General features: G+C 31.7%; 2 protein-coding genes across 4 annotated transcripts in view; one reads left to right on the forward strand and one right to left on the reverse strand.

Moving 5' to 3' along the window:
* The window catches only part of LOC127072076 (eye-specific diacylglycerol kinase), a 35197-nt gene extending 33470 nt beyond the window's left edge, over positions 1-1727 (forward strand). For all 3 annotated transcript variants that reach the window (XM_051012163.1, XM_051012165.1, XM_051012164.1), the window contains exon 12: positions 1-1727. This exon is cut by the window's left edge and continues 10108 nt beyond it. The gene's annotated coding sequence lies outside the window, so the exon portion shown is untranslated.
* A 369-nt stretch (positions 1728-2096) lies between these two features.
* LOC127072073 (cytoplasmic dynein 2 heavy chain 1) lies at positions 2097-23336 on the reverse strand. Its single transcript, XM_051012158.1, has 43 exons — positions 22992-23336; positions 22578-22906; positions 21857-22019; positions 21594-21781; positions 21383-21495; positions 20785-21030; positions 20471-20691; positions 19984-20382; positions 19653-19894; positions 19001-19324; positions 18773-18839; positions 18324-18660; positions 17471-18213; positions 17223-17385; positions 16905-17124; positions 16683-16809; positions 16095-16421; positions 15328-15609; positions 15004-15247; positions 14392-14899; positions 13793-14188; positions 13534-13713; positions 12960-13444; positions 12573-12889; positions 12342-12490; positions 11990-12268; positions 11663-11892; positions 11021-11398; positions 10473-10906; positions 10209-10343; positions 9902-10131; positions 9607-9816; positions 9180-9468; positions 8312-8821; positions 7387-7667; positions 6876-7070; positions 6112-6343; positions 5813-5966; positions 5334-5556; positions 3656-4389; positions 3310-3560; positions 2921-3218; positions 2097-2703 (listed from the first exon to the last, which is right to left on the reverse strand). Exons 1-43 carry the CDS (start codon positions 23220-23222, stop codon positions 2405-2407), a joined length of 12363 nt encoding a protein of 4120 aa, XP_050868115.1. The 5' UTR covers positions 23223-23336; the 3' UTR covers positions 2097-2404.
* Between the last annotated feature and the right edge of the window lie 1804 nt (positions 23337-25140).

Raw genomic sequence — 25140 nt, forward strand, 5'->3', positions numbered from 1 at the left:
CAAAGTAACGAGCATGCGATTGAAAAATAAAATAAAAAATACAAGAATATATATATATATATACATATATATACATATATAAAAAGAGATCCTTCAGGGATACATTGTATTTGCAATACGATGGATAAAACAAAAAAAAGGAATAAAAATGTTGTTTAATTTGGACGAAAAAATCTCTGCTAACATATAGAGAAAAAACAAGAAATAAATAACAATGATAATAATAAACGAGGGAAAAAGTGAAATGGGAATGACGTGAACGAAACAAAACTGGAAAAAAGCGAAAGATCGTCGAGATTAAAATCGAATCGAGTTACACTGATAAAAAAAAATATATATAATATGTGTATATATATATATATATATATATATATATATATATAAACACACACACATACATATATATATCAAGTTTTCCGAACGAGAAATCGTTGTGATAAATTTCAACGAAATTAGCTTTTACTCGTATCCTTTTTTATTATTCCTTTTATTCTTTTTTTTTTATATCCACATGATAATCATTCTAAATTCTTCTTATTATCTTTTTCTGATTTGAAGTTATATGGGTAGATAGAGAGAGATAGACATCCATATATACATACATATACACACACATACACACACACACACACACACACACATATATATATATATATATATATATGCAAGTCCTTCTATATTTCATCATTATTCTTATCATCATTATCGTCATCATCATTGTTCCTATTATGCTTATTATTATTCTTATTATCGTGTACGACGTACCCTATATATATATATACACACATACATAAATACGTATAACATACAAATGATATATGAGAATAATGAAAAATTAACAAATCTATAAATTATCTATAAAATTTCTTATCAATTAATATCAACGCGTTGTAAACGATCGACACGTTAAAAGTGATCCTGTCTAGTTTGTGTATTACTTCTGGTAGTCAATACTATTAAATTCTACATTTCCAAACAAAAAAACAATGTTATTATTTACCTTCGACGAATGTTAGTTGATCGAACGTGCCAAAAGAAAGATTTCGAAAGATCTTGATATTAAAAATTGATATTTTTCAATCGTTTGAATATGAAATACGAGTAAGTGGAGAGTATAATGCGTGGACATGTTCGATGAGAAAAAAAAAAATAAAAAAATAAAAAAAACAAAATTAACATATACATACTACGTATATATTATTTATCTTTTGTTAAACAATGTAAAAAGCGATTTATATATCGTCTATCTCTCTCTCTCTCTCTCTCTCTTTTTTTATCTATCTATCTATCTCTTTCTATCTCCCTCTTTCCATGAATTACATTATTATTATTATTATTATTATTATTATTATTATTATTATTATTATTATTATCATTATTATTATTATTACTATTATTATAGTTTTACCATATGCATGTATAAATAAACGAGAAAAATTTTTGTTCCATATACATATATATATATATATATATATATATATATATATATACATATATATATATATATACATACATACATATATATATATATATTTACGTCTACAGTCAAAATAAGAGAATTTAAGGGCACATAGAGCACGTTATTTCTATACTTATCTACTTTATTCCAAAAACAGAACAAAACAACAAAAACATAAAACAAAAAAGAAAAACAAGAAAAATAATTATCGACCTGAAGTTTATCTCGTTACTTCGCCCTCCTCCACCCATCTCGTTTTACAACAAAATTTTTCAAATAATAATAATGATACTCGTTAAAGGATTAAGAAAAGATGAAGAAAAAAGTTAAATTAATAAGAAATACGAAATCATTGTATAAAACGTCGATATGTATTGTACTTTCCTCCACCTTTTCCACTTCCTTCCTCTCCCACTTTGTACGCTACAACTAATCGAAAAGTTACACCTTATAAGGTTTATTAAAATGTAATATAAATAAAGCACTTTACGACAATTAAACGACGATCTATTCTTATCTTTTCTGTTTTCTTTTCCCCTTCTGTTATTTTATCTACCATCTCAACTAATTAATTAACTAGAGTTATCGTTAAGTCGCCGAGTAAATTAATTTTATTAATAATTTGTCGATCAATCAATTTTTATAATTCATCAATGTCAACGTTAAATCGATAGATCACGAATAGTTCAAATTTAGAAACGAGTGTCCTCGTTTTCGTACGTAATAGATTAATTAGTCTGTTAATTGCGATGATATTTTCTTTTTTTAATTTGATTTATTTTTTTTATCCATGAACTTAATCAATTAATCAATTAACGAATAACGCTGTTAATAATTAATGAATCATAGATCAGATTTAGACACTTAGAACTTTCTTGTATTCATAATCGATCTAGAATCTGATGTATGAAATTATATCTATTAAATAAATTGTTTAATTAATAATTAGATCGATTTTAAATAAAGAGCAACGCTACGGCGTAGCCAAACGTTTCGATTTTCTCGAGGACAACCGACTGGAAGTGAACAAACGAATGAAGTTCGTTGAGAATCGCTGTAAACCGGGACACCAAGCCGATCTTTATGCTCTTCCTTTTCGTAATATGAATGCGACGTCTTCTTTTCTTTATCCTTATCGAATGAATATCGTTCTGGTAAGAATGCGATTTGACAAATTGGCGCGGCAGCGATTGGTGCGTCATTTGCATCTACGTCGATCAGACTACCCTCTTTTATCAAAGCTCCTGTTGATTAACAAATTTCAAGTCAATTTTAATTTCAATCGATTTGGATAATTAATCGTTAAAGTCGAATGATTTCTTAAAATAGATTTTAGAAAATAAAAGGACCAATAAATTGACTGAACGATTATAAAGTTTCAAAAAAAAAAAAAAAGAAATGTACCTAAAGTTTGAAAATAATGTATGATTCATTATTCTCATTTTTTTTTTTTTGATATACCTGAGATAAGAAGTCCTTCGATAATCACCGATACCTTCCATTGTTCGGTCTTACGATCATCGATCCAATGAGCCCGAAGTCGAAGATTTTCGAGTGGATGATTGATCTCACGTGCGGTGTGTTGTTTCAAAGCTGCTAAAAACGCACCGGGTCTACCAAGACCAGAGAGATCAACACGAAATGGGAAACTCGTAACGCTGCACGATTCCAATATCTGATATCTCGTTAATAATCCATTAACGAATGTTACTGCATCCTTCGGTCCAGATTCCCACTCTTTTATCCAATGTTTAGGAGTCTACGATGACAGCAACCCAGAACGATTAATATTATTGAAATATAATCGATAATGATATCTTGTATTCTGAAAGATTGATCATAAACATAACCTTTGCATTCTCAATTCCAATCAAATCGATATCCAGTCTTATACGGTTCAATAAATCCCGAGTAAATTCAATCTCGTCAGCGAAGAAACGCTTCATTGGAGTCTCTTTCTCTTTATCCTGGGATATTGAGTTCAACGATGCTTCAAATTTCATCAATCGTTTATCTAGGGTTTCCTTTAAATCCTCTTCAATCGTATTCTTTGATCTCGTTCCACCTCGACTATCGTTACTCGATATTTTTATCGTCATACCTGGAATAAACGAATTCCTTTTGTCGTCAGACGTCATAAGATTCTTTTTCTTTTTTTTATTTGTTTCGTTGAAGCTTTCGACAATAATGATTTACCTTTGAGAAGAGCTAAGGCTATCTCAGCGGCTATCCTTTCCCAAGCTCTATGAGCATTCGCAGGTAAACCAAAATATTCTCTTGGTGAATCTTCGTCGTTTAAATTTTCGACGATCTTTAATGGATCGTTTTCCGATATATCGAGGATATTGATAACGTTGCCTAAAGTACGACGACCCTCGAAAACATCCTTCGACCAAACATCACAAATAATAGCACGAAGGGCCCGCATATCGTAATCATCCTGTAATCGTCCACCGTAAACAGCAACGTCCAATAATCCTTGACCCGTTTCCCAATTTTGCGTTTGATTGATTTTAATCGTTTTATCAACGATCAATGTGTACGCCGCACCCAAATCTGCTTCGTTCCATTCGTAAGATCTGATCCAGGCTTGTGGAACGAATTTACGTCGTTCTTGAATGGTCGAGTGTAACCATGATAATAAAAACATACCAGGAATATTATCGTTAGTTTTATTCACTTCCAATTGTTGGAGTTGTTGGAAGGATCTTTTTAGATTTCTCTTAACACCTTCTGGTGGCTCGTAAGCTAGTTTTAAACATAATCCTGCAAGACCAGGATAAAATCCTATACATTCTTCTGTGGTCAACCAAATTCTTGTGGTTGCTTGTTTATCGGTGGTACACATAGGTGATCTCAATAGACTCTCTAATCGAGGTAGCCAAGTCAAGGCTAATTGTAAATTGCTCAATAACACCCAACTACCGTTTCTAAAAAATGATAATTATATGACCATTGTGGTACGAGAAGTACAGGGTGTTTCCGAAAATGTGGGCATAACTTCGAGTATAGATTCAATACGTTAAATAAGAAAAATGTTCATATAAACATATGATCCGATATGATCTTGTTTCCAAATTATAGTCGATTTTGTCTTTTACTAATTCGTATGACTCTGTTGTCAAGAATAACTGCTGACCATTTGATCGGACCAGTTTTTCTGAATGGGACATTAACTGGGCGAATTATACGATTCAGTTTTAAGGGAAAACTTATAGGAACTATTGGAAGACGTATCGATTGATGTCATCAACCGTGTGTGGTTTATGCATGATGCTGCACCACCATATTTTAATCGACTAGCGAGACAGTTTTTAAATGAGAGATTCCCTAATAAATGGATTGATTCGTGGAGGACCAATCGATTGGCCAGCACGATCACTTGATCTAAATTTTTATTTATGAGAGCATCTAATGTCTTTGATTTACAATGCAGAAGTAAACGATGTTTTGAAGAATTGCGATATCGTATTCAAGAGTGTTGTAGGCGAATTTAAACAACACCTGATATTTTTAAACGAATGAGTAGATCTATGGATGCAACGTTTGGAAACCTGTATTTAAGTCGAGAGAAACCACTTTGAACAATTTCTACAATTTCTACAATTTAAACAAGAAATCCACTTCAAAGAATTTCCAGAATTTCTGTGAAAATTATGAAATAACAGGTTTCAGATAAAAACAGCTATAATTTGGAAACAAGGTCATATCAGACGTATGTTCGTATAAACTTTTTTTTCTTATTTCACCGTACTGAATCTATTTTCGAAGTAATGCTCACATTTTTGAAAACATCCTGTATATTAATGATATATAATTAGCATGTTATTATAGCACGTATGTATTAATTAATTAAATGTAATGAAATGCTTACTTGCACGCAGCTTCCAATGCTAACTCCGCTTGACCAACTTGTCCTTGTCCCAAAGAAACTTCGGTGAATACGATTGAGGAAGTTACATGATTTACGGCCAATGATTTTAACTCCGGACCAGGATCAGTTCCTGGTGATAATAACAAAAGTATCGGCATTGTTGATCCCTCGTTTTCCGCTATTTTTTTTAAAGTCCATGCTGGTGGTGCCAAATCTCGTACGCCTTTGTAAATTATTATTTGTTATCATTATTATTATTTTTTTTCTTTTTCTTTTTCATGTTAATACAAATCAGTCGATTATTAATTTAAATGTCTTATTAGTCTTAATTTTGATTAATATTAATTTCGTATCAATTTCTTTTTCCTATTAATTCAAAGTAATAGATTATTAATTCAAACATCTCGTTGGTTCAAATAGGAATAATAAATAAATGATAACACGCACTGTACGTTTCACGTATAATACGTATAACGTACCCAATTGCGAGATAGCAAATTTCGTGAGAGCTGTGTGCAAATAATCCGGACGTAGGACTTTGATAATTAGAATACGCTGAAATGGAGTCAAACTGTTGTCGTTGTATACATTTCCAATATCCTCGAACCAAGCACGTTTCATTTTAGCAGCGACCTGTTAAGATATATAATAGTGAGAAACATAAGCGAAATTCTAAACACAAATGGATATTTCCGTAGTATTGATTTGCGGTTATATGTGTGTATGTATATATATATATATATAAATCGATAAACAGATGGATCGTGCTAATATATACCTGATGCATCGAATTGGCCAATATTTTCACAGCTGTTCGACGTTCATCGGGCACCCAATCGGGTACTTCAAAATCGATATTATCCTCGTTATTTGGTATACCACTATCGAGCAATAAATTTCTCTCGATTTCCGATACTGGATTTAAATAAAGTGCCAAATACAGTGCAAGTGAAAGTCGATGTTTTCTATATGCTGCCTTTGTACAGTAATGCACTGTTAATGCAATTAATCTAAACGAAAGAAAAAGAAATATTCGTTTATACATCACGGAGTAAAAAAGAAAAATAATAATGGTAGAATATTAAATGAATTTAATTGAAGAAGGGGATTATAAGTCTATTGGCTGGATCAAAAGTTTTTAAATAATTTTAAAATAAAAATTTGTATATATATATATTAAATTATTAATTAATTGTTATATTTTATAAGTATATTTTAATATATTTAATATATATGATTTTATTATTTTGTTCAATATAATTATTTAATATATATATATTAATATATATTATTTTATTTACTATAATTGTTTTAATATATTTTAATATTTTGTATTAAAAATTAAAAAAAAAATCTTTTTAAAAGTCTCTTTTTAATACTTTTTATAAACTATAGATTTTTTTTTTATTTCTTTCGAGATTGTAAAATCACAAATGACTATCCATTCAAAAAACTTTTTGATACGATCATCCTTTTTGTTATATCAATTTGTAACATTTCTATTTTATTTTCTAGCGATAAGAAATTTATCAATTTTACGACCTCTTTTCAACTAGTCTGTCCTGTTCTTTTCTCTCTTCGGCAACAGCTATTGATCTGGTGCTCTCTGCTTCGAGATATATGTCCGTGAAAGCTTCCGTTGAGAAAACGTATAAAGGATTTAAGGATGTCAGTCCCTTAACGGCCTTATAAACGTTCGCTGCGAATTTAGCGAGTCTCTCCCCATTCTCCATTCTCCTTAAAAACCATTGAAAATAAAAAATTATATATAAATATTATATAATATAAAAAATATATATAATATATAAGAACTGTATATAAATAATAAATAATATATACAAAACTGTGTATATATATATATATATATATATATATATATATATATATATATCAATCTAAAACATTTTGAAGCTTTAATTAAAAAAAAAAAAAAATTGTTTTTTATCATGATGCCCATATAAGTGTATACTATAATAAAATAAAAATTTACTCTAATAAAACAAAATGAAAATTTGCGATATATTAGAAAATTTAAAGAGAGCTTTAAGTCTACTTAGAAATATCCTCAAGGCTACGTCGACTTTCTTCAAGAGCCAGTAAAATCTCCTTGGCCTTTGTCTGAGTATTTTCCAACGAAGTTAAAAGGCCACCACCACCACTATCACCAGCACCATGGCCATCTTGAGACTCTTGCAAAAGATCTTGCCCTCTGGCTCTACCCAATTGCGCTAACAAATCTACTCGAGCAGCGTCTCGTTCGCCAGAAAGTTTCTCTTCTCTTTCTAAAGCTTCTCTTCTTCTTGATTCGATTTCTGGAGTTTCCTTTAACAAAACCTAAGAAGGACAAAAAAGAAAACAAGAAAGATCGAATATCACGAGTTTAAAATTAAAGAAAATTCTTACTATCTCGGCAATATCAAAAAAGAGCGAAAAAGAGAGAGAGAAAGAGAGAAACTCAATTATCTAAATAACGTTTCGTAAAATAATAACAAAATAATAGAAAGAAAAATATATTATGGTTTAAAATAAATAATAAGAGAAAAACTAAAAAGAATTGAAAATAATAAAAAGTCAGGTAGAAAGATAAATATATTATCGTTTAAAAAAAAATTACAGAAGGAGAAATAAAAGGAGGAATAAAAGAAAATTAGAAATAATGAAAAATATAATAGAAAGGAAAATAAATTGTCGGTTAAAAAAATTGATAAAAGAAGAAATAAAAAGAAGAATGAAAGAAAATGAAAAATAATGAAAAGTCAAGTAGGAATAAAAATATATTTTACAAAATTAATTATCATCATCGTCATCATCATCATCATCATCATCATTATTATTATTATTATTGTTGTTGTTGTTGTTGTTGTTGTTGTTGTTGTTGTTGTTGTTGTTGTTGTTGTTGTTGTTGTTGTTGTTGTTGTTGTTATTACTACTACTAATATTATTATTATATTATTATATAAATGAATAATAACACCAACCTTATCGATGAGTCTTTCAGCCAAGCTTCTCGTTCCAGCACCAAGTGCAATTTTGAACAAAACGGCATCAGCTTCCTTTGGTATATTATCCAATCGATCTCTTCTCGTAGCTAAGAAGAGTTTGAAGCCTTGTTGAGCTGGCAAAATACGTTCACCGAGTCTCAATGGTCGTTTACGTAAAAGTGGCAACAGAATAGAGGGAAATTCAACTATTTCCTCGACCAACAAGGCTTTCCCAAATCTAACAGCTAATTCCAAAGCGGTAAAAAACCTAGGATCCTCGGCCTTAGTTATTTCCAATTTCGATCCTAGATTCGACTTCAACCAGGCAACAGCAACTCCCGATGGATCGAGAAAAATAGGTACCAAAGGGCCTCTCAACGCGCATGCAGCACCAACGAGACTTCCCGTGTCCGCTGGGAGTCCTTGAGCTCGCCAAAGTAATCTTTCTCGTTCGGTGATCAATAACTCAATGGCCGACCTCTTCCACTTGTCATCTCTTTCCGGATCCTATAAGTAAGAGTAAGAGAAAAAATTAATTTGTGAGGTTGGTCGATTTTTTTCTGTTTTTTTATTATTTTTTATATTAATATATATACATAAAATAATATATATGTGTATATATAATTTTATTGTATTACATTGTATTTTATAATATTAATATCAATATGTATATATATAATAATATTATACATTAATATTAATTTATATTATTATAAAATTATATATTATAAAATTAATATTAAATTAAATTATATTATTATATATAATATAATAATATATATTAATATTAATATATTTATAATATTAATATATATATAATTTGATATATGTATATATACGTTCGAAAATACAAAACTTGATTTACCTGATAGATCAAAAAGGATGCCGTGTTAGCAGCCTCGACGTTCAATCTTGCTTTACGTTTGGTCAACTCTTCGTACTGTGCTTGCCAATCACGATGTTCCTTATCTAATTTCGACAAAAGAGCTCTAGCCGTGGTCAAACTAGCCTCGGTTGTTTCCGTTCTCAATTGCAACGCCGCGGCACCTCGCGAATGTTCAGCCAATTCTTCTTGAAGCTGTGAAACACGACTTTCTACGGTGTTCAAACCAGCCGCCAATCTTCCAAGCTGAGCCTCCGCAGCTGATAATCGTCTACAAATGATTTATATTATCGTAATTTATATTATCGCTTTTCCTTTTTTCTTTTCTTACTTTTTTGATAACGCAGCATATTCATAATTAAAAAATTAAATTTACAAAAAGAAATTTAATGATTAAAGGAGATTATACTCGGCCAATAAACGTTGTTCCCGTTCCAAAGGTGCAACTTGTTGAAGAATTTGTCCGTATTGTAAATTTGCAAGTACCCAGCCTGCTAATGGTGCAGCAGCCACCGATGCTCTCTTAGCAGTTTTTTCTTCAAAACTATCAGGACGTTCTTTGATCAATTTCGCAACCGCTTCTAAACTCGCCGAAGTACTTCTTCTCGCGTCCCAGGTTCTTTGATTAAAAAAAAAAATAAAAGTCACGTTAAAAAACGAATTGTTTATCCGAAAATTTCTTTTTTAGAATATAAAAAATTTACCTGATTTCGTCTTTGATTCCACGTTTAGCTAAGAATGTTTTCATACTGTTCCAAGACGTATCTTTGATACCCATAAGTCTCAGAACACCTTCAAGGACATCTCTTACCGGTGCTGGTGGTGCTCTCAATGATCTAACTTCGGCAAGAGCATCGGCACTGATACCAGCGACAGCTTGTGACGCTTGTTCGACCAATGGCTCGACTTTGCTCAATTCTCCTTCTATATCGGTCTGTTTCAAGAGATGAAATTTTTCTCGTGAAATTTTCATTACATTAAAAGCAAATACGAGAAATAGAGTAAAATTACCTTTCGTCGTGCCAACTCAGCGCTCTCTCGTTCAGTCTCGATTTTTAAATTAGTCATCTCACCTCGTTGCCCTGTGGCACCTCTCATTGTCGCAGTAATCTTTTCTAATGCAGCATTAGCTCTTCCTTTTTCAACCTAATAAATTAGAAACGTATATCCTTAATTATCCTCTTAATTTTCTAAATGTAATTTGTTCTCAATGAGATAAGAGGATAAAGAAGTGGAAGAAAAGGAAAAGGAGACGAAAGAAAAGAAGATTAACACCTCAAGCTGTTGTCTTTGCTTAGAAACTTCATCCTCCAATTTAGCGACGTGTTCACCGGCTTCTCTTAATCTACTTATACCAGCGCCAAGACTATTAAGTTTACTTTCAACTTCTTCGCTCCAAATTTCACGAAGATGTTGAGATGTACAAAGTAGCGCTAAGAAACGTGCCGGAGCGTGTTGTTGCTTAGGTGCTTGAAGATGAGCTTTAATCATAACTTGTGTGTCTGGAGATGATATTTCAGAAGCTTCTGATCCATGTGAATTATATTGAATCGCTAACTCGGTCAATGGTGCTTCGTAAGACCACCATTCGTTTCCGATACATGGACCAATTATGGCAGAATATCTGAATAATCCAGAACGTGATAATAACTTTGAATTCATATCACCGATGTCTAGAATCATAACTATACGAAGATAACTGCGGAGACCTGAGAAACAATGAGATCTTTTTTCTTTCTTTCTTTCTTTCCATTTTTTCTTTTTCTTTTTTTATTTTTCTAATGTCTCGTTAAAAAATTCCAAACGTTTTAATGACTACTCACGATGATAAAAATATTGTTCCAAAGTGCCAGGAAAATCTTCTCTCCTTGATAAATCTATCAATGGTGCTATCATACCATCCAATTCCTCGGTTGAAAAAAGTCCTGGCAGTTCTCCTTGCGCGACAATAGCACTGACTAAAATAGACATTCCTTCTTCTCTCATATGATGTTCCTCGAGTAAGAGCATCGTTGGTTCACCATCGATACCGGCGGTTTGAATAGCATTTTTGATCGAAGCTTTAGCTCGCCCAGGTCCCGAATCAATGAATCGAAAAGATGAGAAAGTTGCTGCTAATCTGGCAGCTGATTTTCTTCCTGCTCCTGGTCGTCCAGTTAATATTACACCACGTAAACGTGTTCCAAATGTCCAACATATGCCTTCGATCAAAGTAAATTCAAATAGAATTATCAAACATTTCGCGCCTGTTAATAGACTACCCTTTATACTCAGTTATTAATCAATTACCGACGAAATGTAAAGTGTTGCCTATAAACAGGCGTATATATTTAATATTAATTGTAATAAATAATTATGGTGAATGAATGTTATATAGATTATACGATATGATATGTATGATTAATACGATATGATAATAATCCTAAATTGAATTAGGTCAGAATCTAAACAAATATTTATAATACCAGCAATCATTTGTAAAAGATGGGAAGTAATTGTTGCCTGTATTGGTTCGCCTTCTCGAGCACATTTAGCAGCTGCATTTATGATATTATTTTTCCATTCCTCTTCCACGATAGGTAACAATTCAGTATTACCAATCTTCCAAACGAAAACATCGTTGATTGTATTTTTAACTTCAATCATTTTAGCAGACAATATGGAGTCCCAGTTGACTCGTGCTTTAGCTGTTAATCTGAACGGCGTTACAACAAATTGATATTCTCTTTTAATTGACGTTCTACTATAAAAGAAAACAAAACTAAACACAAAAAAAGAATTGTGAAAATTACTTTGGATAGAATAAATGTCGGCCAGCATCTAAGAGATGACAGGTAACATCTTCCACATTTTCAGGAGATAAATAATAACCAAGACAATCAGCCCACAAAATAAGATCTTTCGGTGTCCACAAGTAAGAAAATTCTTTGGACAAATTCGTTGACTGATAAGCTTCTAACATTGCCGATGCTGTCTTCGAAATCCAAGTGTCCATTAAATCGTCCTTCTGTTTCAACGCATCTCTCAGATGAAGTTCCAACATAGCAACGGTCTCTTTCGAACTTGGAGATCTAAATAATTTCACAGAAACATGTGTTACGATATAATTATGATTAACTTAGTTCTTTCAATATCGATACCAACGGTAAATAATACGTAGCCATGAGACATTCTAATCTCGGATGAAGAGCAGTAATAGAATCTGCAGTAGAAATTAGCGTTAATGGAATTCGAGCAAATTCTAAATCATCCTCATGAAATCCTTTGTCCTGAAGTAATTCTCTCAACAATTCCTACGAAAAACAGATTCGTTTGAAAAAAAAAAAGAAAGAAAGAAAGAAAGAAAAGAAAAAAAAAACAAACACATAAAATTACCTGCATCTCTTTAGAAGCTAAATGTATATCCTTAAGGATTAGAATAACTCGTGAACCATTTCTGGGTTTATAGGTTCTCCCATGAGAGGATGAATCCAAACGAATGCAAGCTCGTTTTAAACGCGTAATGAGATCTTGTGCTCCATAGAGAGATGATCCTTGTATCAAGGTCGATGGTGCATTATCCTTATTTTTTATAGATGATAATGCAGCAGCTATCAATGTACTTTTACCGGAGCCCTCTTGACCTCGTAAAATAACGGGATAATCATTTTCTATCCAGGGTAAAATAGACGCTAATGCTCTTTTAACAGGTCCTAAAAGTAGACGGTAAAATGTTAATGAACATTGCGTCACATAATTCGTATAATATTTAATAATCATTACCTGAAAGTAGAACAGGTCCGTCATCTGTTTCAATGGATTGATAAATATCAATGAACGGTTCTAATCGATCAGATTTTTCATTATAAACAACATCGAATGGCTTCTCAGGATCTGGACACCAACAATCCGTCAATTGATAAATCAAACGTGCCAGATTGTCTCTAACGTTTTGATCTTCGATTTGACCACAGAAAGCTCCGATAAGTGCCTCTGTACCAAGTGTCTGTGTATGTGCCTTTCGTAAATGATATAAAACTGAATTGACCAAACCGGAAGCTGAAGATCGTATCGAGTTTGTCTTGAGAATTTCATCGATGCAGGGAGACAGGTGTGTCTTTATATTGCTCCGAACGTTAACAGGCAAATCCTCGATATTTAAAGCAAACAGAAGTGATGCTGGATTAATCATTCCAAGATGGACGACACCTAATCGTGAAACTGTAGCTGGACTAGCACTTGCCAGTTTATGTGTCTCGAATATGAACCTGTATTTTTTTTTTTTTTTTCATTTTTATTCAATCAATTAATGCGTCGATGATGGTGATAATAAAAGATACATATTTTTGTTATTTACCTTATACCGTTTCCGAGTTTAACACCAACCCCATTAGGTAATGTTAATAATCTATTATCATCCAAAGCAGAGTTTAATGCTTCCGCCCATTCTGGTTCAACGTCGCCATTAAAAATGATCCAAGTTGAAGCTTCACCGGCTGTTATCACAGCGCTCGATAATAATCCTTCTTTCCATTCTCTTAAAAGATAAAAAAGATTAATAATAATTTATAGTATATCATTTTGGTCTTTGTATCATTCATCAGAACGAAAATTACCTTGTTTCTGGATCAACGCGTCCTAAAAGCCTTGATTTTGGTACTGCGCCAGGATAAATGAGACACTGATCTACTGGTTCTCCAATTTTAGACAATGCCTCGGCTAATAATTTTCTAATGGTCGTCTTTCCGCTACCAGGTGGACCAACGATCGCAACACCCGTTCTACTTTTTAATTGATCCCTCAATTGTATACACTGTTCTACGATATTCCTGGTATAATTTTCAGACTCGCAAAGTTCTACCAGGGCTTCTCGCAAATTTTTTTTCTCGTTGGATACCTCGGTTAACAAATGATCTGTGTTAGGAAAGACGTCAACTAACAAATCGAGAAACTTTTTGGCGTCGTCCTCAGTTAATTTCGGTAATGTTGAATCTTTTATCGCGATCAATAGTCTGATTAATTAAAAAAAAATACATACATATAAATATATATATATATGTGTGTGTGTGTGTTTTGATAAATGTTTGAATAATAATTGTAATAATTAAATAATAATGAATTTTTTTAATAAAAATAATTTAAATAATAAAAATTTGTCGAAACGATTAAAAAATAATTGTATTTAAATAATAATTAATTTTGTAAATTTTAATACCTGGATGATTCATCGAAATGATTAGCAGATGAAATAGCATCGATTACCGATCGAAGTGCTCTAAGGCCCCAATCGTAATGCGGCTGTTTCGAAAGTAAATTTTGAGATATTTCGAAGGTTTCGACCAAACGATTGGCAAGCATAGAAGATTCCAAAAAACCAGCACATTCTAACAATGCTTTGATGATATCAAATTTATCAGGATGAGCCATGCCAATAGGTCTGAAAAGTCGAGCCAATGAATCTGGAAGTCTATGACGTCCACCATATTCATTTCCAGCAGGATTCATTGTAATAAATACGCAGCAGTGTGGATCGAGATTAACTCTTTGATCACTAAGAACAACTTGACTCGATCCATCTCTTACAGCTTCTTGAAGAGGTCTGATCAACATCGCAACGGCGCTCAATGTTTCTTCCTCGAGACGATTAAATTCATCGAAACATCCCCAAGCACCAGCTTGAGCCAAACCACCTAAGATTCTCTTCATACTGCTTGCGTCCATTCCTGTTAAGAAAAAAAGAAAAAAGGAAGAAGAAAATATTCCTATTTCGTTACGATAATATTGTACTAATTATCAACGACAACAGATACGATTGATACAGACGAACCTTCGTCGCAATTAAAGACAATGACCAATCTACCCAGTATACTACCGAGTGCTTTAACGCTCTCAGTTTTACCAGTACCAGCTGGACCAGTTGGACTACCACCTAATCCTAGTTTCATCGCTTGCGTTAAAGCCAAGAAACATTTCTCGGTTAGCGACGTCCAAACTAAACCAACTGCTGCTCCTTGATATTCAAAACGATATGGGAATTCCGCAGAAGCGCATCTTATCACTGGACCTTTATTCTTTTAAAATGAAAACTTTTTATCGAACTGATATGATACCCCATAAGAGAAATAAATTATTTAGTTAAAAAGAACCTTACCGTTCTGTAAGTTTTTAATTGTCTGTACCACAACCACCAAGTAGATTCACCATTCTCGAGACTATTCAAAAGAGTTCTAGATATTTCGAGATGATGAACAGTATCGAGAAGTAATCCGCGTGCTTTTAATACCGTCAATGTATCACCAACATCTTCGAGACCCCTATATCTAGCTCTTTGAGTATCCAAAAATTCTACCAATTTTTTCAAACCCACATTACCCTCTTTTAAAGCAGCCTCGCAACGTTCAGTAAATCTGATTCTCTCGGATAACAAAAGTATCTAAAATATTATCAATAATTCATATCTAAATAAATAATGCTAGAGATATTTAATAATTGTTTTTAAATAAATTTACAATGCGATACTATTTTATGGGCTATTATCGTTTTGTTTTATTTTATGATCTATTGTGCTTTTGTTAGAGACATTCAGTAATTCCTTTTATATAAATTTACGATACGATATTATTTTATGGTCTGTTATGGTTTTGTTTTATTTTATGGTCTATTATGGTTTTGTTTTATTTTATGGTCTATTATGCTTTTGTTAGAAACATTTAGTAATTCCTTTTATATAAATTTACGATACGATATTATTTTATGGTCTGTTATGGTTTTGTTTTATTTTATGGGCTATTATGGTTTTGTTTATTTATATATATAATTTGTATTTAATATATATATTTATATATATTTATATATAATTATATATAAAATACAAATTATATTATTTTAATTATTGATCAATCCTATAAAAATTCGTACCTGAGTTGGATAAATTGAAGGATCAGGCGATGAGTCTATTAAACATTTATCAAGACTCTGTCGAAGAGTATTCCTTATCACTTTTTCAAGATTATTCAACCATCTTGGTAATGGTTCACTGGTATCGATAACGTCCGATAAATTTAATATTTCACCCTCCGGTGATATTACAGCGATTAAACTGTTATTATCATCTCTTATCACTGATCCTATGCCTTGATACAATTTTGGAAGATGAGATTCCAAAGCTTTACCACTACCTGACACCAATTCTAAAAGATCTTCGTCGCTCAAAAAATATAAACGAGGATAAGAGGATCTTCTCTCCTATATTCGAAAAAGAACAAAAAAAAACAACTAATTAACTTTTGTCAGCGTTTGAAAAAATCATTTGAAATATCTTAGATATATAAATAATGATGTATCGCAAATATTAAAAATTTATTAAAAAAAAAAGATCTACGAAAAATTATTATCGTTAATATTAGATATAACGTTTGTATAATAAAATATAAAATATATAAAATTACATATAAAAATATATATATATAAATAGTAAAAAGAAAAAAAAAGAAAAAAATAACATACTTCTAAAAATTCGTCAAGACTTCTTTGACATCTGTCGAGTAAATCCTTCAAATTAATTAACGCTGGCAAAGGGAGTCTTCTAATGGACGATACTCGAGGATCGTGTGATACTTCTCCCATAAGATATCTAAAATAAAGAAAAAAAAAAAAAGAAAAGAAACAATATTCGTAAAATCGAAGATTCGTTAATATCATTTCGTTATATTTTTATATTTAATCGACCTAAATTCTTTGTCCGTTCTCGACCATTTCCCAGAATCATTTGGTGCAGCACCACTACCGTATATGGGTTCCAAATAAACCCATTTTCTTTGCACGATACTGAGTATCTTTATACGTTCTTCGATCTCCGATAAACTAGCCTCGCATCGTGTTGCCCTAGCTGCAAATCTTTCATATCCTGCAGCACCTTTTGCACCTTCCAGCAAAAGACGTAATTCACCTGTATATATCATTCGTTTTAACAATAAAATTCATAACATCTCTTTGAAGAAAATAATTTTTAACACGATGAAACATTTTCAACAAGACGATTAATACCTGTCCTAGCCAAAAGATTGCCATATTCTCCGACAATATAAATAATCGAGTTTTTATTGTCCTTTGTCTGTTGAATTTGAAGACTAGCCGATGTCTCCCAAGATTCTAATTCCAATATCGCTTGACGTATTCCACTTTCAGCGGCAGCTCTCTTTGTTATTTCCTAGGAGAATAAGATTACGCATGATCCCGATTTTCCTCAGCCAAAATATCAAAATATTTCGTTAAAAACAAATCTCATATCTCACCTTAACGCGATCGACATTGTCCCGTAATTTGTCCTTACAATCGAGTATATGACCTAGCGTCAAATCTCGTAAATTTTTAATATCGTTCAAACAAAGGATTGCCTTTAATTCCGTCCAATGTTCCTCAGCTATTTCATCCCCTCGAAGAAGTTGAATCCAATCGATGGCGTCTCTAATCTCACGTAACCTTTTACCAACGAAAGTTTCAACTTGTACGTTGTTCGACGATACTTTATCCTCGTCTTTAGAACTACGATCTTCGATCGATTGTAAACGGATCCTGGTTTCCCATGAATCAAGCCAATCGTGCAGTCTCGGTAATCTTCTTCTCGCAACGGCCCATTCCTCCGCTCTTTGATTATCAAGTTCCTCGAGAAATTCCGCTTGAAATCTACAATTCGATTCCTCTGCTTCTAACTGTGCTTCGAGCTTTCTTAAATTCGTCGAATCGTCCTCGATGATATCCTTTAAATTCACACCGATTCTTTGACAATCTATATTCAAGCTATCCCTTTGCTCAGTTAAAGTGATCCAACGATCTCTCATAGACGTTATCCAATCTATACCGATAACGTCAGGCTTTTCCAACCACTTGGTTTCCCATCTTTCGATTTCATCACGTAACGCTATTCCTCGATGACGAAGATTCACCTTAGTGTCCTCCAATTGACGCGATACCACTGCTTTGTGCTTTTCCAAACGATCGGCCAACTCTTGCCAACCTATGTTCGCTGTATTAATTCCTACGATATTAAAAAGTTAACTAGTATAAATGAAACTTTGTTAATTTTTTTAAACTTTATTTAAAACAAAAAAAAACAAATTCATTGGTTTATTCATGTCGAAATGATACCTTCCAATTTTTCACTTGTCCAAGCTGCCAATACTTTAGCAAGACCAGCAACAGCTTCCATTTCGTTACCAATGCCAGCATATTGTTTTTGAATCCGTTCATGAGCTTCGTTAGCTAATCCAACTTCTTCAACGTTATGTGGCCTCCTTTCTAACTCTTTCGCAGCGAGGGAAAGAAAATCAACGACTGCTACTAATCTTGAAGAAGCCTCGACACGCAAATCCGAACACAAACGTTCCCAATAACGACGAGATGCCGACTCTAAATCGTTCCTAGTCGTTCCAGTGTCGATACTTATGCACCAAATTTTTACCTCGCCTCCTCGCAATTTGCCAACCTAAATTGACAAAAAAGAAAAAGAAAGAAGTAACGAAGATTAATACATATATAATTAATTCTGTTGCAATTAATTTATGATAATTTATCGATTTATGGTTATCATTAGCTACCTCTTGTGCCCATTGTTTAGCGTCCTTGAAAGCTCTACTCCAATCGTTTGGAGATGCTCCTTTTAATCTGTTGGCATATAAAAATAAAATGTTGCTCTTCTTTTTGTTTCGTTTCTTTTTCTTGTTATCATAATTTTTTTATAACGATTATCATACTCGAGAAATATTAACGAACTATTTGTAAAGAGATAATTTATAAACGAGATATTTGATCTGTGTCGTACATACTTTTCACCAATATCGATTCTCGCTGGTGCCGCCAAGTTCAACCACTTGATCCTAACGGATTCCAAGGCATTTAAGGCAATCTCAGCTTGCTTGTAGACTCCACCAAACAAGTAAGCACTTTTATGAACTAGATTACCAAATTGAGCGTGCTCGACATTACCGACCCCACGAAAGTTCATAGGAATTGAGAGAGAACGTCGTATACCAGAATATATTTTCGCTCGAATTTCTTCGAGAGTAGGTCGCCATTGCAACATTCCATCGCGGAATATTAGTTCGACCTTGAGCTCTGGTAATTTTCTTAACAACGATGGCAAGGCACCACTATGGGAGATTGAGCAATTCATACATTTATGTATAACTCTGTGTATCTAATTTATATATATATATATATATATATATATATATATATATATAATATATATATATGTATGTATAATTTATACATATACATAAATATATAATATATAATGTTTAATATTATAATATAATATTAAATATATAAACATACATATAATTTATATATATAAATATATATATTTAAATATATAATATTTATATAAACTATTTTCAGATCAATGATAATTTCTGATTATTACACTTTTTATATGATTTCAATTTGATACTTTATACAAAAAATTTATTCTACTACCTATAAGCCACGCCCAAGGCTTTCAAAAGCTGTCGATCCCAATGCAACTTCCAAGCAGTCGTATTACCATACTCTGCTTCGACACTATCAACGATAGTTCTCATATTCATCAAAGTATCCTTCCAAATATTCTGATTACCTACGAGATTAATAGCCTCGCCTTTAAATAAATTCGATACTAAGTTGCGTAAATTCGAATGCTTAGATGCTAATTCGGCGTTTTGTCTTGCGAATTTCGTCACCTAATCAACAAAACAAAAAATATCGTAGTCGTTAGAAAAAATTTTACAAATCAAATAATGAATCTCAATTAACAGTGTTTGATAATAACCAATTCTCTAAGTCGATTCGTGTAACCATCAACCGCTTGAGGATCGGACCACACTACACCTGATTGTTCCTTTACAGCTCTTGCCAATTCCAATGCAGTGGTTAACATAAGAGGTCTTTGAGAAGGCACCATACGATCTCCGATGGTATTATGGAAGGTCGCAACTTGTTGTAAAGCCCTTGCCCGACCTGCTAATAAACTAGCTCTCTCAACGAGATCCCTTATCTCTCTTGGTAGTTCAACGCCTTGTCCTGAAAGAGCTCTGGCTTCTCTGATCAATGTCATTAATTTAGGATCGTAAGTAACTCGCATGAGACTTGTACCAGTTAACTCGATAACTGCAGAGTCTGTACCCAAAGTTAACTCTTTTCTAGCAACTGCATCTTTCGTCTCGTTCACCTTTACATTATTATTTATCCTTTGTTATTAAGTCGTACGAAAAAATATATAGATATGTATATATATGAAGAAAGAAATATATATTTACCCAAGACTCTAAAAGATACTGTCTCTTTCTTTCAGCGTCCTTCAACGCTGTTGTAACTTTTGATACGGTCTCTTCGAATGCCGGTAGATCTGCTAAAAGTTCTTTACCAAGTTCTATCAAACTTTCTAATCGCATCTCTGACGATCTCGCCGTTTGAATCTCTTGAAGTATCTTAGGAGTATCCAATAGATCATCTGTGTCTGGTCCAGCAAGACAAGTTTCTATCAAAAAAAAAGAACAAATGCATGACTTTGTCGGTATAATTAATCCGTATTATTATTATTTTTATTATTATTATTTGAAACTCTTCTTACCAATCAGATCATCGTACGCCAAAAGCAAAGCTTCACGTTCGCTACGAAGAGCCTTTTTTAAAGCATCTCTTTTCATAAGATCGAAATACCTTCGAAATTCCTCTAATAATGCATTAGGTGTCTTAGCATCAGCGATCTGAGTCTTCAATTTTTGTGCAACCAATTCTTCCGTTGGTATTAAAGCTTCTTCGACTTTGCGTCTCATTCTATTCCATTCGATATCGTTCTCATCCTCGCCGTACACCACTGATTTTGAATATCGAAAATAATTGATAAAAGAAGAAAAATTATATAACAATATCTTTTTAAATATAATTATCCATATAATAAATTTGTAATATTAATTGTAATAATTTTAACGTTAATTTAAACATCGATTAATAAATTTTTAATCATACAATATTAATTTCAATGTTATTTATAATAATTCTTTTTTATGTATAAAATATTAATTTTGATATTAATTATAATAATTTTAATGTTAATTTAAATATCGATTAATAAATTTTTAATCGTAAGATATTAATTTTAATGTTACTTATAATAATTCTTTTTTAAGTATAATTATCTTGCAATATAATTTCACAGACAATATCACCTTTAATATCTTTAAAATTTTGAAGAAGATTGTCAGCATCGAGCCGTGTTCTCTCACTGGGTGTTAACAATCTCATCAATTGACGATGCTGAGCACGTAATTCGCTGAGTTGTCTGGAAAATTTATGAAATAATAATAATAATAATAATAATAATAATATTTTTAATTTAAAGAAAAAAGAAAAAATAGAGAAATTTCTTCTAAGTTATACCTAAGTCTCCTGCCAAGTTTCGAACATTTTCCAGGTACAAATACAGTGTCTTTCCAAGGATGAAGCGAATGATGAGGCCAGAAAAGTCCTGTTAATCTCTCGCTTGCGTTTACCCATTTCTCGCATACCATTGCACCCATCGAAACTGTATCTGCTCCAATCTGACCTTGACCTTGATTCAGGTTTGTCTAAAAAATGTCGATGACATACGTGTGTCATATATAGAAATGAAAAAAAGAAAAGTATGTACTCTGATGTCTCACCTCGTTAACAAGATTTTCAACAAGCATAACCGTCTCATTTCCAATTATTTCCAATAGTGATTTCATACGTTCCTCTTTGTAAACTACACTGCCTAACTTCCAAACATCATCGACAAAACCAGAAATCGTTTCGAGCGATTCCTCTAGACCGATAAATCCATCTCTGTATTGTAAATTAAATTTTAATTAATACACGTTTTATTAATAATGTTTTATCAGAGAAAAATTGAGTTTTGGATTATAAAGATCTGTGTAATCCTTGATTATTATACTTGATTAAGGATTATTCATTATTAACTATTTTATTCATTGATTTTTATATTATTTATATTATATTATAATATTTTATATTATAGATTTTATACTATAATATTTATTCATTGACTTTTAATAATCATTCATATAAATGTTTTATACTAAGCCTGAAAATATGTAACACTTCAAACACCGTCGATAATATTGCTTGCAAGCGCCATCTGTCAGTAAGGAACTTTTTTTTCAATCCTTGTAGGTATATAATAGCTTAATACGCGTGTGCAATGCATGTTGCATATCACCAAGGGTTAAAAAAAATTTCCTACTGACAGATAATTCTCGCAAGCGACATTATCGACGTTGGACGAATGTTTGCATACCTTAAGGCGCAACATATATAATATTTTTGTAAAAAGCATTTTTTTTAATCCTTTCGAAATATAAAAATGAATAAATAAAATCGAACCTCGAAACAGCCGCATTCTCAAGTTCGTTTCTAATATCGTTCAATATCTTTGCAGCTTCGTCAAAGGACGTTTTATCTCTTGATCGAGTCGCTTCATTGCTTCGTTTTATCCAAAAAGCTTCTTCCTCAGCAATGGACGTAGGTGGACGAGGACCGAGAAGATCTTCTTCTAATTTTTTCAAAGAAGCCGGATCGAATCCAGATGATTTAAGAGTGGGAGCCCAAACTTGTCGTAAAACTTCGATGAGGGCAGAACCTTCGCCAGCTCCGATCGAAGTTACTTGTACCAAATCGTGAAAATTCTCTTCCGTGACGATCGACGCTGACAACTAATGAACGAATGATTAAAAACATTTTATTTCTTTCATTGATTACGAAAAAAAAAATTAATCTATGTTCGTATATAATAACTACCTTGAAAAAAACTAATGTATTCTTTCCAGCAAGTAATTCGTTACTGAGTTTGAGAGGAAGTTCATCGTTCTCAGGTTGAATTGGTTGCGCACAAAGCGTTCTACACGTAGAATGATTAAAAAATTTTTCTAAGACTGGCGAGGACCACTTTTTATCTTCTTGAACAGGTACACCGAAGAAATAACCAGCCGTCGACACTATGAACGATCCGCGCCTATCGATCACCACCATTTTCTTGATCTCGATCCTACTATAGTATCGACAATTTTTATTACATTATTCGAATGTCGGTATAGTAATATTTTTATTAAGTTCGAGAGAAGTACGTGTTGCATATAGTAAAAACGTATACTATGTGATATGTTCGAGTCATGTGTTTGGCCTTGCAGCTTGCTGATCGTTCTAGTTCCCATGACAACCTAGTAGAAAACAAAGGCATTAACAACACCCAACTTCTATTGACACGTGGATGCTTCCACGTGATTATTTCACAATTTCTATGATTGATACATCCGTATTAAAAAAAAAAAAAACTATCACGATTTTTACTTTATATATAGACAATATATACTGTATATCATATATATTATACTATATATATTATATATTATATATTATATATTATATATATACAATATATTATATATATATATATATATTATAATAATAAATAATTTTCATTTATATATAAATTTTATTCTCGTTGTTGTTACCGCTCGATAATTTAAACAATAACAAAAAGAAAATTTGCATGACTTCGACAGATGAAGAAAAATTAATCTATCATTGAATTTTAAACATTTTATATATATATATAAAATTATTTTTAAGAAGAAATATATATATTAATAAAGAAATATTATTAGGTATTAAGGTATATATGTATATAATTCCATCTAGAAAATATAAATCTACATACTTGAATACCCATGTGCATTCCTGAATACAGATCTGCCCTTATTCTATAATATTTTCGTCCAACTTCTGAATGTACTTTTCAATCTTTTCATTCGTTTTATTTATACACCAAGACTTTCGTTCCAAAGCACCATTTCATTTCAAAAAATAATCATATTCTCTCAATATATGCATTTTACATATGCATTTTTCCACCCGAGTGAAATCGTATGAGAATTGTGAAGTCATCCTGTCGGTGGGATTACTTTTACCATTCTTTTTAAATATAGGATTAGATAGGTAGGTAGCATTGTTAGTTGTATGAATGATTTAATTTTTAAGTAGGAAGGGCTCAGGAGTAAGAACATGTCCTCTGAATTGCCTCTACCCAATTAATATTATTCTTTTCTATTTCAAATTTCATTTCAGTGAAGTAAAACTGGAGAAAAGAAAAAGAAAATTACTTGTCGTCGTTTTTAAACTATATTATTATTGTCGTCATTTTGTCATTTCATTACTGTGTCCATCGAAATTTTTTTTTTTTTTTTTCATCGAAACAAAGAGTTTTGCGAACGTGTTATTAACGTATATGTTCATCTTGTTTTTTTTTTGTCTTTTTTTACACTACAGATATGCGATATGTTTTTATATTTATTCATTATTTTATGTAATTAATTTTAAATTTCACTAAGTATGCGTGAGATACACTGAATGTTGCATATTATGGTAATTATGCAGATATATAGTATTAACTTTTGATAATAAATTTAATAAAGTAAATTAATAATAAAATACAGACAGTCATATATATTCACATACTTCTTAAATAATTTATGTAATTTTTTTTAACGCAAGAATTATTTGAATTTCAGGTATAGGTTTAACAAAATGAATTCAAGTTTCGATCTAATGGATTTATTTTAGATTAAACAAAAAGAAAAGAACTAAAGAGCTGAAGAAAATTCATTATTTAAATAAACATATTTTCTTCTTTACTAATGCTTCATTTTTCTATATTTATATTTTTCTAATATTTATATGCACTTATCTTATTATCTATATATATATTCATTTAATTTCAGTTATATGTTTAATAAATTATAATATAATAGATTATTATACCTCTATGTGTATGTGTAAATTTTATTATATTAGCTATGTCCCTCTATGTGTAGGGTATAATAAACATTTTTCTTTTTTATATTTTTTTTTTCTTCTTTCCTTTACATTTTATTTTTCTTTCATATTTATT

This window comes from Vespula vulgaris, chromosome 24, assembly GCF_905475345.1.
Source record: "Vespula vulgaris chromosome 24, iyVesVulg1.1, whole genome shotgun sequence".
Classification (NCBI taxonomy): domain Eukaryota; kingdom Metazoa; phylum Arthropoda; class Insecta; order Hymenoptera; family Vespidae; genus Vespula; species Vespula vulgaris.

Excerpts from the sequence above, each read along its gene's own strand:
- LOC127072073 (XM_051012158.1), bottom strand. The coding sequence starts at position 23,222 with ATGGTGGTGATCGATAGGCGCGGATCGTTCATAGTGTCGACGGCTGGT. Across the intron at positions 18,661-18,772 it reads CTAAACAATGGGCACAAGAG|GTTGGCAAATTGCGAGGAGG; the intron begins GTAGCTAATGAT and ends TTGTCAATTTAG. Across the intron at positions 14,900-15,003 it reads TGTCTTTAATTGCGACGAAG|GAATGGACGCAAGCAGTATG; the intron begins GTTCGTCTGTAT and ends TTTTCTTAACAG.